The sequence below is a fragment of the Symphalangus syndactylus genome, chromosome 5 (genome assembly GCF_028878055.3).
Source record: "Symphalangus syndactylus isolate Jambi chromosome 5, NHGRI_mSymSyn1-v2.1_pri, whole genome shotgun sequence".
Classification (NCBI taxonomy): Eukaryota; Metazoa; Chordata; class Mammalia; order Primates; family Hylobatidae; genus Symphalangus; species Symphalangus syndactylus.
In genome coordinates, this window is record NC_072427.2 from 85,698,855 (window position 1) to 85,711,553 (window position 12,699).

General features: G+C 52.7%; 1 protein-coding gene across 7 annotated transcripts in view; it reads right to left on the reverse strand.

Annotated features, from left to right (window-relative positions):
* SLX9 (SLX9 ribosome biogenesis factor) overlaps nucleotides 1-12,699 on the reverse strand; it is a 38,641-nt gene that overhangs the window by 10,663 nt on the left and 15,279 nt on the right. For all 7 annotated transcript variants that reach the window (XM_055279938.2, XM_055279939.2, XM_063640501.1 and 4 more), the window contains 2 exons: nucleotides 8,174-8,242; nucleotides 1,182-1,329 (listed from right to left, as the gene is read on the reverse strand). In XM_055279938.2, the coding sequence (XP_055135913.2) occupies nucleotides 1,182-1,329; nucleotides 8,174-8,242 (217 nt within the window). The remainder of the gene's footprint in view (nucleotides 1-1,181; nucleotides 1,330-8,173; nucleotides 8,243-12,699) is intronic.

The window sequence follows — 12,699 nt, forward strand, 5'->3', positions numbered from 1 at the left end:
GGCGGGGTTGTGTCATTGGGGGTTGCGTCACTGGATGGCGGGATTGTGTCACTGGGGGTTCTGTCACTGGGTGGCAGGGTTGTGTCACCGGGTGGTGGGGTTGCATCAATGGGGGTTCCGTCACCGGGTGGTGGGGTTGTGTCACTGGGGGTTGCGTCACTGGATGGCGGGGTCGTGTCACTGGGTGGTGGGGTTGTGTCACTGGGTGACAGGGTTCTGGAGGGAGCACCTCAGTGCGTCAGGAGGAGGGCTCATGCTCGGGACCAGGCCTTGCCCAGGGCAGGGGGGTGGAGGGGCCCCACTGGGGTCCAGGCCCAGGCCCGCTGGCTCGGCTGCTCACGCACTAAGGGCCCAGAACCCATCACCCCAGCTCTCAGCAGGGGCGGGAGAGGGGCACTGTGATGCCAGCAGCCAAGGGTGGGGCAGGGGCCTGCCTCTTTCCTGAAGAACAAACCACATCCAGACCCGTGGTGAGGCTGGGAGGCATGTGCTTCCCACACGGGTAGGTACAGCTCGGGAGAGCGGCCACACTCACACCAGGCCCCATCCCTCCTGGGGAGGACGCACGAGGCAGCTCCCGCCCCATGAGGACGAGCTCTGGGATGTGCGTCCCAGGGCCCTGTATGTGTGGGTCCCACACCCTCACCACACCCAACAGCAGGGCTGAGCCGTCCTCACAGGCCACCCTCTGTGGGACAGAGTGAGAGGCAGGGCAGGGTGTGCAGTGTTAGGCGGGCGTCAGGGAAAGGTCCACTCAGGAGGGGAGACTGGAGCCCGTCAGAGGCACGGGAAGAGCATGGTGGATGCTCGGGGGCCTCGGCTGAGCACAGCAGGGTCTCTGCGGGGTGGAGGCTGTGGCAGAACAGGGAGGTGGGGGGACCCCCAGCGGGACATGGCAGGAGCTGTGGCCACTGTGGGGGGAGGGGCACATGAGGGAGCTCGGCAGCAGCAGAGCCACCAGGCTCCTCACAAGGGTGGGCCTGGGTGCCCCTGAAACGTCCCCCACAGCCCCTGCCAGCCTCACGAGCTCACGCCCTGGGAACAGGGTACCTGCGTGGAGCGCCGGCTGAAGCCCCAGCTCTTGGAACCACCGTGGCCCGTGGGTCCCACTCATATCTCTCCACCTTTGGACCTGGGTCAGCCCCACAACTTGGAAAGGGCCACCCCTCCCGGACACTCACCTGCGGGCTTGGCGCCGGCTGCCAGCTTCGAGCCCCAGCAGCTCGGGCAGGGCATCCCTGAGTGGGTGCAGGTCCCCCACCACCACCGTGGCCCTCCGCCTCCGCTCCTCCCTGTGCTTCTGCTCAGCCAGTTTTATGGCTTCGATTTCTAAGGAAGAAGAAACGACGTTAGAAGCAAACAAGAGGCAGAGGAGGAGCCCAGGCCCAGAGCCTCTGGCCCACAAGAGACCTGGCGGGGTGCCCAGCCCTGCTGCCTCTCTCCTTCCCGCTGTCGCCCCCATTCCGCCCCTGGGAACCTGCAGGGCGGGCAGGCTTGAGTTATTTTCCCTTAGTGACAGAGCTGGCTTTCTAACCGCAGGGCTGACAATGAGGTGGAGCTGCAGCCAGAGGATCTCTCCTGCAAAGGGACGCTGGCAACCGCGGCCGGAGCACATGTAGGAGACTGCACACGGCCACCGAGCAGAGTGGACAGAGGGAAATGAGGAAAAGGGGCCCTCAACTTCAGATGGCAAGTCACAGCCTGGGAGGCTCAGCTTTGTTCCCAGGAGGGAGAAGGCTCCCCAGAGGGAAGGGGAGAAGCCCCAGGACAGACCTGAGGGCTTGGGGCCATGGGGGGTGGCAGGTAGGGCTGAGGCCTCCACGCTAGAGAAGGGATTTGGGCAGGGTCTGGACAGAAGGGGCATGGCCTTGGGATTTGATTTAATTTAAAAATGTATTTATCTCAAAACTGCTAAGAGAACACATGCTTGGACATGCTGCTCGCTGCACGTGGCTCCTGGAGGCTGTGGAGTGCAGACAAAGCCTGCTCTCTTCAAGGCAACCCAGCAGGACAGGCCTGCAGCTCAAACACTGCCAGCTCGTGACACAGGCCCGGGCATGGCAGCACCTGTGCCCCCTGGGAGGAGTGCCCAGATTTCCAGAGGTGACAACAGCCAGCTCCTCTCCAATCCTGCTGTCTGGGACAGCGGCGCCCCTCTCAGCCCCCAGGGCAGGTGACTCGCAGAGCAAGGTCTGAAGGGCCCACCCTTACCAACCCGAAGTCAGGGGATGCCACCCTGCCCTGGGTCCCTGTAGCAGGGTATGTTTACCTGGCTCCAAATCACTGACAAGAACCTGGGACAAAGACCACCACCCTTCCTCTGGGTCCTCAGCCCCCCGTGCAGGTTGAGAGCTTGGAAGGTGTACACCAGCTCTCCACAGCCTTGGGAATCATGGGGGTTTATAAGGTAAGAATCCAGCACTTACTCCACCCTGCCTGGACCGTGGTAGACACGTTACTTGGCACCTCATCAAAAGAGAGCCAGGGCACCCTGGAAGCTGGGGTAGGGAGGGGCGGGCCAGGCCAGATGGCTCCTCCACAGGCTGCAGACCCAGGCCAGGAAAAGCAAAGCAGAGGCGTGTGGCTCCCGTGAGGACAGACACAGAGGCCTGCAGCTCAACAAGCAAAGCCAGAAGCCTTTCCAAAGAAGGTACCTTGTGCCTAAGCAGGGTGAGCCCCAGGCATGCAAGGATGGTTCTCCTGGGAAATGCCTCAGGGCGACCCTCCACAGTGGCCGCTCAAGCAGTGAGAAAGCCTACGGTCACCACCACCAGCGTGCAGAAGATTCTGCACAATTCACTGTCCAGGCATGAGAAAAATTACAATGAAACCACAAATGGAAGGAAGCTCCTTGACAGAGATGAGCTGCTAGAAACCCACAGTGAGTATCACATTTCAGGGCAAAACATTAGACACTCAATGACAAATCCGAGCAAGGAAAAGATGACCACAACATTGACAATCCCACCCGGCCCACTCAATTCTGAGGGGGAGGGAGGGAGGGAGGGAGCGAGGCAGCGGCGGGGCAGGACCCACGCCCTGGGAACACTCAGCACTGCTCTCATCTGCAGCACCTGGGGGAGGCACCACACGAACACCAGCTTCCAAGCAGCCAGGAGAACCAACGGGAGAGTGCAGTTCTTCTCTGTCAGTTACTCCAGAAAAATTGGATGCTGCCTCAGTTACAATTTCAACAGGATTTTTAGTCAAACCTGTGCAGCTAATTCTAAATTTTATTTTTTAAAAACAACTAAATGCATAAGAAAAGTAAAAACATTTTTTACAAAGAACAAGCAACAAGAAAGTAGGGCTATCGGATATTAAAGCAAATCATAAAATAACAGAAATTAACAGTGTGGCAAAAGTGCTGATGAACACTCAGTGGACGCAGGGCAGACCGGGCAAAGTGTGAGCATGACACGTGAGTTTAGATAAACTGGGGTCCTCCTGGGGAAAAAGTCAGATTCCCCTCTCACATTGTTCCTAAAAATCAGTACGTATGAATTAAATACTAAAAACAAAGAGGAATCAAAGGCCAAAAAATACAGTAGGAGCCACTCGACTGGATCAGAAATCAAGGAAAAGAAAATTACAACTACAAAATACAATTTTGTACCTCATGGATTGGCAAATTTTTAAATGTTTCATAATATCAAGTGTTCGAGGACGGAGGGAGCTGATGGGTGGGTGTGAACTGGCCCAGCCGCCTCGGAGGACAACTGAGGGTTGGGAAAGTCAAGTGGGACATGTGTGTGATTCCAACTACCCACCCTCCTGCCCACAGGGCATGGGGAGCCACTGCCCGCAGCACAGCTGGGGCACAGGCTGTGTGGTGGAGCACAGAGGCGCTACCTGGGCACTGGGGACGTGTGTGGACAAAACAAAGCAAAGCAAGGGATGGAGAGTGACCGGGAGACGCCTCCAGGAGTGGGAGGGCCCTGCAAGGGGAGGAACAGCAAGGATAAAGTTTGCAAGCTTGTCCTCACAAAGGCGAGGTGGGGTGGCGCATGCAGATCCACAGGGAAAATTTCAACACATATTGGGGAAAAAAAGCAAATTGAAGGAAAAAATCCACACATACAGAAAACATGCATTTCTAAAGACCCTAAGGAATCTACAAAATGACTACCAGACCTAATGCATAATATTAGTAAATTCACAGGATACAAGATTAGTATTTTAAAAAACCAATTGTATTTTAACATACTAGCAGAGAGCTGAGAAAAAACTGCATTTATGACAGCATAAAAAACTATAAAATACTTAGCAATATGATGATGAAAATTAAATGGTGAGATATACTATGTCCATGAATTTGAAGATTTGCTTTGCTAAGATGGTAATTCTGAATTGATCTATACATTCAATGAAATCCCAATCATAACCCCACTGGGTTTTTGTTGTTGTTTTTAAAGAAATAGACAAGCTAATGATAATTTATATGGAAATGCCAAGGACTTAGAATATCCAAAGCAACCTTAAGACAGACGAACCAACAAAAAGGACGTATGTTATCTGACTTCCAGACTAATGCTAAAGCTACGGTAATCAAGACAGTATGGTTTTTGCTAAGGTACAACAAATAGATTAATGGAACAGAAGACAGCCTAGAAACAGATCTACACTTAGGAGACTTTTTGATTTTTCACAAAGGCATCAAAACAATCCAATAAGGAAAGAAAAGTATTTATAACAAATGGTGCTGGAACAACTGAATATCCATATTAGGGGGAAAAAAGGAACTTAACCAATAACACCACACAGACAAACAATTCAAGATAGAAAAAAAAAAACTAAATATGAAAGCTCCAAGTATAAAGTTTTTAGAAGAAAACAGGAATAATATCTTCATGACTTGGGATTAGGCAAAGTTTTCTTAAATAGGACACACACACACATACACACACACACGCAATAACTAATATAAATTAAACTTCTCAAAATTAAACTCCCGTTTATTAAAAAAAAAAAAAATTTCTCACACCTGTAATCCCAGCACTTTGGGAGACCAAGGCGGGTGGATCACGAGGTCAAGAGATCAAGACCACCCTGCTAACACGGTGAAACCGCATCTCTACTAAAAATACAAAAAAATTAGCCAGGCATGGTAGCGGGCGCCTGTAGTCCCAGCTACTCAGGAGGCTGAGGCAGGCGAATCGCTTCAACCCGGAAGATGGAGCTTGCAGTGAGCCGAGATCGCACCATTGCACTCCAGCCTGGGCGACAGAGCAAGACTCTGTCTCAAAAAAAAGAAAAGAAAATGAACAGGCAAGTCACAGTCTGGGAGAAAACATCTGTAAAACACATATCCAACCAAAGACTGGACTCTAGGACAAAGAACTCTTAGAGCTCAATAATAAAAAGGCAAAAAGCCTCATGAAAAACGAATTTCACTGACGCTGAAACACGAATGGGCAGTAAGCACATGAAAATGCTCTTTTGGTGGCAATGAAAATGAGTACCACCTTGAGATACCATTTCATGATCACCAGACGGCCAAGGCTAAGGGGACGGCACACCACGTGTTGGCAAAGCTGAGGGCCCAGAGAACTCTCACAGGCTCTGGTGGGAGTGTGAATGTACAACCACTCTAGAAAAGCGTCTGGCAGCTGCTTATAAAACTAAACATACACCTACCCTATGACCCAGCATTCCATTCCTCAGCACTTACCCAAGAGAAACGAAAACATGTCCACAAAAAGACTTGTAAAGAATGTTCAGAGCAGTCTTATTCACAGTAGCTAAAAATGGAAAAAAGCCCAGGTGCCCATCGGTAGGAAAGTGAGTAACAAATGGTGTATTCACACAATGAAATACTTCTCAGCAATCAAAAGGCATGGACTGCTGCTACATGCAGCCTGGATGGGTTTCAAAACCATTACGCTGAGCAAAAGCAGCCAGACACAGAAAGAGTGCACCCTACATGATTCCATTTATATGAAGTCTAAGGCAAGAAAAGCTCAACTGTGGACGAGAAAGGATGACACAGCGGTTATTACCTCTGGGGCAGGTGGGAGAGGTAACTGACTGGGAGGGGTGAGGGACTGCCGGGGAATGGGGGTGATGGTCCGTAACCTGAACAGGATTTCAGCTGCACAGGTGTCTACATTTGTCAGCAATCATTGAATGGCACACTTAAGATCTGCATTTCATTTTATGTAAATACAATCTTCAAAAGAAAAAGAAAAAAAAGAAACATGAACTCTAGCAGAATTATTTGGGGTGGAGTGTACTGATGTCTGCCATTTACTTTGAAACGCATTTCAAAAAACCCATGTTGGTAGATGGACAGAAACTGCTAGATGAACGGTTATGTAATAAGATTGTGAAATCTGTGTGGTGGGTACAGGGTATTCACTATAAAATTCTTCCCACTTTCCTAAATAAAATTTTTCATAATAAAATACAAAGTAAAAGTAACTTGGGAAATGTAGCCAAAGCTGTATTTAGAGATAACAGCCTTTCACTCCTGAACAAAACAGACACAAACGGATAAGCAGAGTAACTGAAACCCAAAGAAAGCTAAAACAGGGGAGTGATCAAAATAAAAACAAATAATTTTGAAGACAAAAGAGTAGAACTGGTTATTAAATACATTAATTATTAAATGGAAGAGACAAAACTTCTTAATTTAATCAGAAATGAAGGTGGAGATACAAATAAAGAATGATAAAGAAAACAGAATATTTAATAAGGAGGCAACTAACACATAAAGATTGAGATCTGACTAAATTTGATTATTAATATTATTTAGAGACAAGGACCCACTCTGTCACCCAGGCTGGAGTGCGGTAGTGCAGTTATGGCTCACTGCAGCCTCAAACTCCTGGGCTGAAGCGATCTTCCCACCTCCACCTCCTAAGTCGCTAGGACTAGCGGCTCAGAAGCACACACCACCTAATCTGGCTAACTTTTACATTTTTTGAAGAGACAAGGTCTTGCTATATAGCCCAGGCTAGTCTGAAACTCCTGGGCGTAGGTGATCCTTCCACCTCAACCTCCCAAAGTGCTGGGATTACAGACATGAGACACCATCGTCAGACAAATTCGATCATTTTATGAGTGGCCAAAATTGACTCAAGTTGTGAAAAAACAAAAAAAAAAAGGACCAAGTGCCATGGAATAAAATTTACAAATCATCAAAGAATCACAGCCTAGAAAATCAGGGTCCAAATGGCCACAGTCCAGTAGCCTGTCCAAATCCACTTTCACAGCTATGCTAGGAACTGTGAAAAAGAAAATGGAGGAATGAATCATTTCCCTAAGAAATATCCAAAAAGGGACAGAAACCATAAAACTAATAATCACGAAAGAAATTGACAAAGTTTTCTAGGTCCTACCTCTGAAAAACATACATTTTCTTTAAAACCTCCAAGGAAAAAATATAGCAGGTAACATAAAAAAGAAAATATTCCAAATTAATTTCACAAAGTCAGCAGAATCACACTAAAAAGATAACCAAAAAATACAAAATAATTTTGACGAGAAACAATCTTAGAAAAACACTGGCAAATATCCAGCATCACGAAAAATAAGGAGATAGTCCAAAACAACCTGAGTGGGAAGTGTGGCTTTCAGCCTGCGGAGACGTGTGGCTGGGAGCACGTGGCAAGGCTGACCTCAGAAAAGAGGGAGCCACAGGCCTGAAAGGGTCTGGGGACACCAGGAGCCCTGCCCACACCCACGCCGCTATGCGCAGACACTGTTTTCACCGCGGGCAAGGCCTGGAAGGATTTCACATATCACTGCAGGCACTTCTGAACCATGAAAACTCCACAAGCACAGGTTACCTCCACAATAAAAAATTTCACGGTGGGGAACAAAAATAGGTAATTTTTACAAACAAGGAGCCGAGAGCAGCAGCTTCCCAAGGCCGTCCTCCAAAGGGAGGCAGCCTAGCTCTGCAGGTGCCCACACGGACGGGGTGGCAGTGCCACCCAGAACAGGCCAGACCAGCTCGGCCATGCTGCCAAGTCTTCATGGCCACCCTCTCCGTGCCTGCACTGTCCTTCGGCCCCCACAGCAGCCTCTGAAGTGTCTTGGGTGATCCCTTGGGCACCCTGCGGGGAGTGTGGCTGGTGTAGAAGGCCAGATCGTGCGGCTGTGGGAATAGGAGGGCCCATGGGGTGGGACTTAGGCCGGCAGCTGCCTCGAGACGCAGGCATGGACTTACTCTGCAACCATTGCTCACGCCTCAGCTTCATTTTCTCCTTCTTGGGCAAAACGGTTTTGGCCTCTGCACCTGAGGAAAGAGAACATGGGAGTGAGCAAAACGTGTCCAGGTGGCACCCCCATGACCTGAGAATGGGCTGGGGCAGGTTCTGACTGCAGAGCCGCCACAGTCACTGCAACTGGTCTGGCCTGTGCCGGCCCCTCAGGCTTCCAGGCTCTGCACAGCACCAGGGACACCTTCAGCACGCCTCGGCCTGGCCTTAGGAGGCTCTCTCAGCAGCATCCCCCTGCAGTGATGTCCTGGCCACTCACCTCGGCCTGCCCTGGAAAGCAGGTGTCCCAACGAGGAGGCCTCCTCCCCACTCATGCCCTGAATGACTGTCAGGGCAGGCCACAGTGAAGCCATGCAGGAATGCCCGACGGCTCATGAAGTGGGCCATGAATAGGGCAGAGGCCCTTAGGGGGACATCCCCAAGATCCTGCGTGGTCACATCAGGCCCAGCGATGTACGTATTCCCTGCCCCCTGCCAGGCCCGACGACGTGCTCGGTGGACCAGAGGCTCCATCCCTGGACCCCACAAAGCGGCCCTCTCAGAGAGCCTCCAAAAGTGAACTCCACAGGTGCCCCTGTGCTTGGTCCACGTGGAGCCCAGACACCTGCCCGGAGGGTGGGAAAACGAGGCTCATTTGCTGGGGGACAGGGGCAGGGGTGGGATGAGCCTGCAGGGCTGTGCAGGTGGGGACAGGTGGAGAGGGCGCTGGGTGCTGTGTCTCTGACTCCAGTTTGCTCTGAAACAGAGTGGACTCAAGGGCATCCCCGTTTCCTCAGCCTTAACTGATTTCCCGAGAAGGTTCAGCCTCGGCTGCATTCTCCCCAGAACACATCTCCCAATATCTCTTTTAATTCATGCAGACCTTCCTGGCTTGTCCACCAAATCCACCATGTCTAATGAAAAACAAAGCAGAAGCAAGCCCTGCCTGGAGAAAGGCAGTCACTGCGCTCGGCATTTCAGACTTCACTTCAGGAGCTGGTGTGAAACCTCCGAGGCCCAGGGCTCCCGCAGGATTTAATCCCCTCCCACAGCTTCCTGGTGTGCCTGGGTTGACCTACTTTCCTCCATAGCATCCCGACCTCTCCCTCCCGACCACAAAGGGGAGGGGCTGATTCTGCAGCTTTTCTGTAGTTTTGAAATTGTTTCAAAAGAAAAATGAATCTAAGACCAGTGGAAACTGACCCGAACAGTGACCTGTGTTGTGTTGGAATGAAGAAAACGAGGCCTGGGCGCAGGCCGGGTCGGGAACACAGCACAGTGACCCTTGCCGGCTCTGGCCCCAGGGAGCTCCCCAGCCCCATTGCCATGGCACCAGGAAAACAGGAACCAAACACGCCGCTCCTGCAGGAGGACAGGGCTTGGAATGCTGCAGCCGGAGCAGAGGCTGCCTGGAACTGCTGGCGGCGGCCCCACGACCCCCAGCTCCCGCCACTTTGTGGGCCCAAGGAGCCCTTGCTGAAGTGCCCTGGCACAGGTTCACGCCTGCTCCCCCTTCTAGCCTCTGGATGGGCTGACGGGTGTTCACTGAGATCAAATCAGTGCCGCGGGCTACAGAGGGGGCTCGCCCTGTGGGTCCCGCTTCTCTCTCCCCTGCAGGCCCAAGGCCACATGGACAGGGCAGGTGGGCGCACCCCACCCTGTGGTGGGGACAATGTGAAGTCAGCTCGAGCTGCTCCGGTTTCTAAACTTACCCACGACAAGGCCAGCACACCACCTCGCAGGTGCTGCGGAAGCACGGGAGCGTCCCGTGGGTGCAGCAGAAATGCCAGCTTGGAGGAGGGCCAGGCTGGGAGTGCAGATGCTGGGCCTCAAGCAAGGGTGTCTGGAGCCGCTACTGTCCTGGGCCTCACCCCAAACCCAGATCCCAGCAGCACCAGCTCTGCAGCCCCAGTGGCTATGGGCAGGGGAAGGTCACCAAACATGTCTGATTAGTGACAAAGTGACGGCAGCAGGGGCTACACCTGAGGCAGGTCATCCGAGCCTCAGCTTCTCACGCGGGCCCTGCAAGTCTGAGTGGGCACCAGGAATACCAAGCCAGAGCTGAGAGTAAAAACATGACTTCATACAATTGACTGGCCAGCCGAGCTGAGGCTATGGAAGGGTGCACACTCAGAAGGGCAGAGGTGGCTGTGACCTCGGCTTCCCACTCTAGGCAGAGAGGCTTCTTCTTCCGTGCCCTGTCTCCTCCACACCCTAGGCCACCTGCTGCACGGGCGGCTCACACACTGCCACTCCTTCTGGCCTGCTCAGTCCACGGCTCAAAGGTGTCAGGAGACGGGCAAGTCCCCATTAAACTGAACCTCACAGAACCCTAGCCAGTGGCTGAGGCAAGGCTAGAGGAGGTGCTCATACCCTCATTCCCCCCAAAACCGAGACAGGACCCCCCAAGACAAAGCCCAGGCCTCCCTGTGAGGGAATATGCTACAGGTGCCATCCACTCCCCCTCACACTCGGTGGAACCCTCTGGGGCCACCTGTTGCTACTGGCAGTGAACAAGCCCAAAGGGTGAAAGACAAGGTCTCAGGGCATGAGGTGGCTCCTGCGATCTGGGTCCTGGGGCCTGGTGGTATCCAGGGTGCTCCTGGCTGCCACAGCGCCTGTACCTGAGCTGGACTGCAAGGCACAGGGCAGATGGATGGTGGAGATGAAGACGAGGAGGATGAGGAGAAGCCACGCCCTTGCCTGAGTCTTCAGGAGCCCAGGATGCAGCTGCCATGGAGCCGATCTGCATAGAGGCACCGGGCTCACAAGCAGTGTGTGGGGACTGACCGTATGGGACAGCCCCTCCGGCCCAGTGGGAGGCACTCTGAGGACTCGAGGGCCATTCAAGGAACAGCCCCTCTAACCCTTGACTCTGGAAGACCCCACCTCAGCCCTGCCCTTGGGGAGTGACTAGAAACCAGCCCTGAGCTGACTCGTCACAGAGCCCTGGGGGTGGCTCTGGTCCCTGGAACGCCGGCCAGCCCGGCAGAAACCTGCAGCATGAGCTGAATGGCTCCACACAGAGAGACAGATGGGTGCACACTCAGGTACAGGCTGCCTAAAACCCGTGACAAGAAAAGCGAAGGTGACATGCTGCCACGTAGAAGCCAGGGCCTGCACTCTGGAGCTGCAATTCCGGGGACGCTGGGCGAGCCAACCGCCCGCCGGAACCACAGCCTTCTCAGCTGCCACGGTGCTGCCTGGGCTCTGTGCTCTAACAAAGGGGCCCCGGGAACAGACGCAGTAAACCAGCCTCAGTGGAGGAAGCCACACATGGCAGCTACACAGCACGCCTGTGCCACAGGCAGCTCACCTGGTCCCCAGCCCTCACCAGGTCAGCAGACACAGAACCAGGCTCACCAGAGTTGGGCTGTGGGGTGACACGGTTCACGGGGCACGTGTTTTGATGGACCCTAAGGAAAATCAGCACGAGACTGGCTTTTCCGTGCACGCCATCAACAAGCCGTGATTCTCACTCCACAAAGATCTGCATGAGGCTCAGGACAGAACACAAGACGTGATGCTGCTGGCACGTGCTGCTTCATCTCGGGCTCGGGTGCCGGGAGACGCTGCGGCCTACAGAGCCACTCAGATGCTGCCAAAACCACCCAGGTCACGGATGAAGCAGCACCTCATGGTGCCGAGGTTCTCCTCGCCATGCCTTCTGGGTGAATGCGAGCTGAAATGCATCGTGGGACAGGCCGTTTGGGGAAAAATGAAGTGGGAATCATCCGTCTCACTCTATACACAAAAATAAAGTCCTGATGGATTAAATACATTAAAAAGGCACTACAAAAGCACTGCAGAGTACACAAAGGGGCCACAAAACACACAGAAAACACCGAATGTGCTACAGAGAAACTAAACCTCCGCAGAGAAAAAAATAACATGAACAAATTCAAAAGAACTACCAACGAGGGGGAGACAGCTGTAGTTAACAAAAGAGATTGCTTCCTTCCTACATAGCTTTTTCAAACCAATAAACAGCCGAAAAGAAAAACAGGAAAAGGCACATATAGGCAGCTCATAGCAATGAAGACTGAATGGAGCCTTGCTGATGAAGAGCCGCACATTTTACATAGCAGGCACCGCAGGCTGGGGTCCGCATCGGCAGACACCTCGTCCGTATCCTCCACAGGTACAGGTTGCAGGCGGAGGACGACCTGGGTGCTGCTCCCAGTGGTGTCTGCAGTAGGCAACCTGGTAACGCCTGTGAAGTATCAGATGTTCATCAGGCTGGATCAGTAACCCCAATGCTGTGGTTTGATCTACACGTCTTTACTCACATTTTTAAGGATGGCCCACACTCCCCATAGAGCTAGGTGCATTGGACAACAAAACCTCAGCAACCGTGATGTGAGGCTGCCCTAGAACGCAGCCCAGGGAAGCAGCAGGGGCAGACACACACCCACTTGTAAAGAAAAGAGGGGGCCAGGAGTAGCAGCGCGTGCCTGTGGTCCCAGCTGCTCAGGAGGCCAAAGTGGGAGGGAGG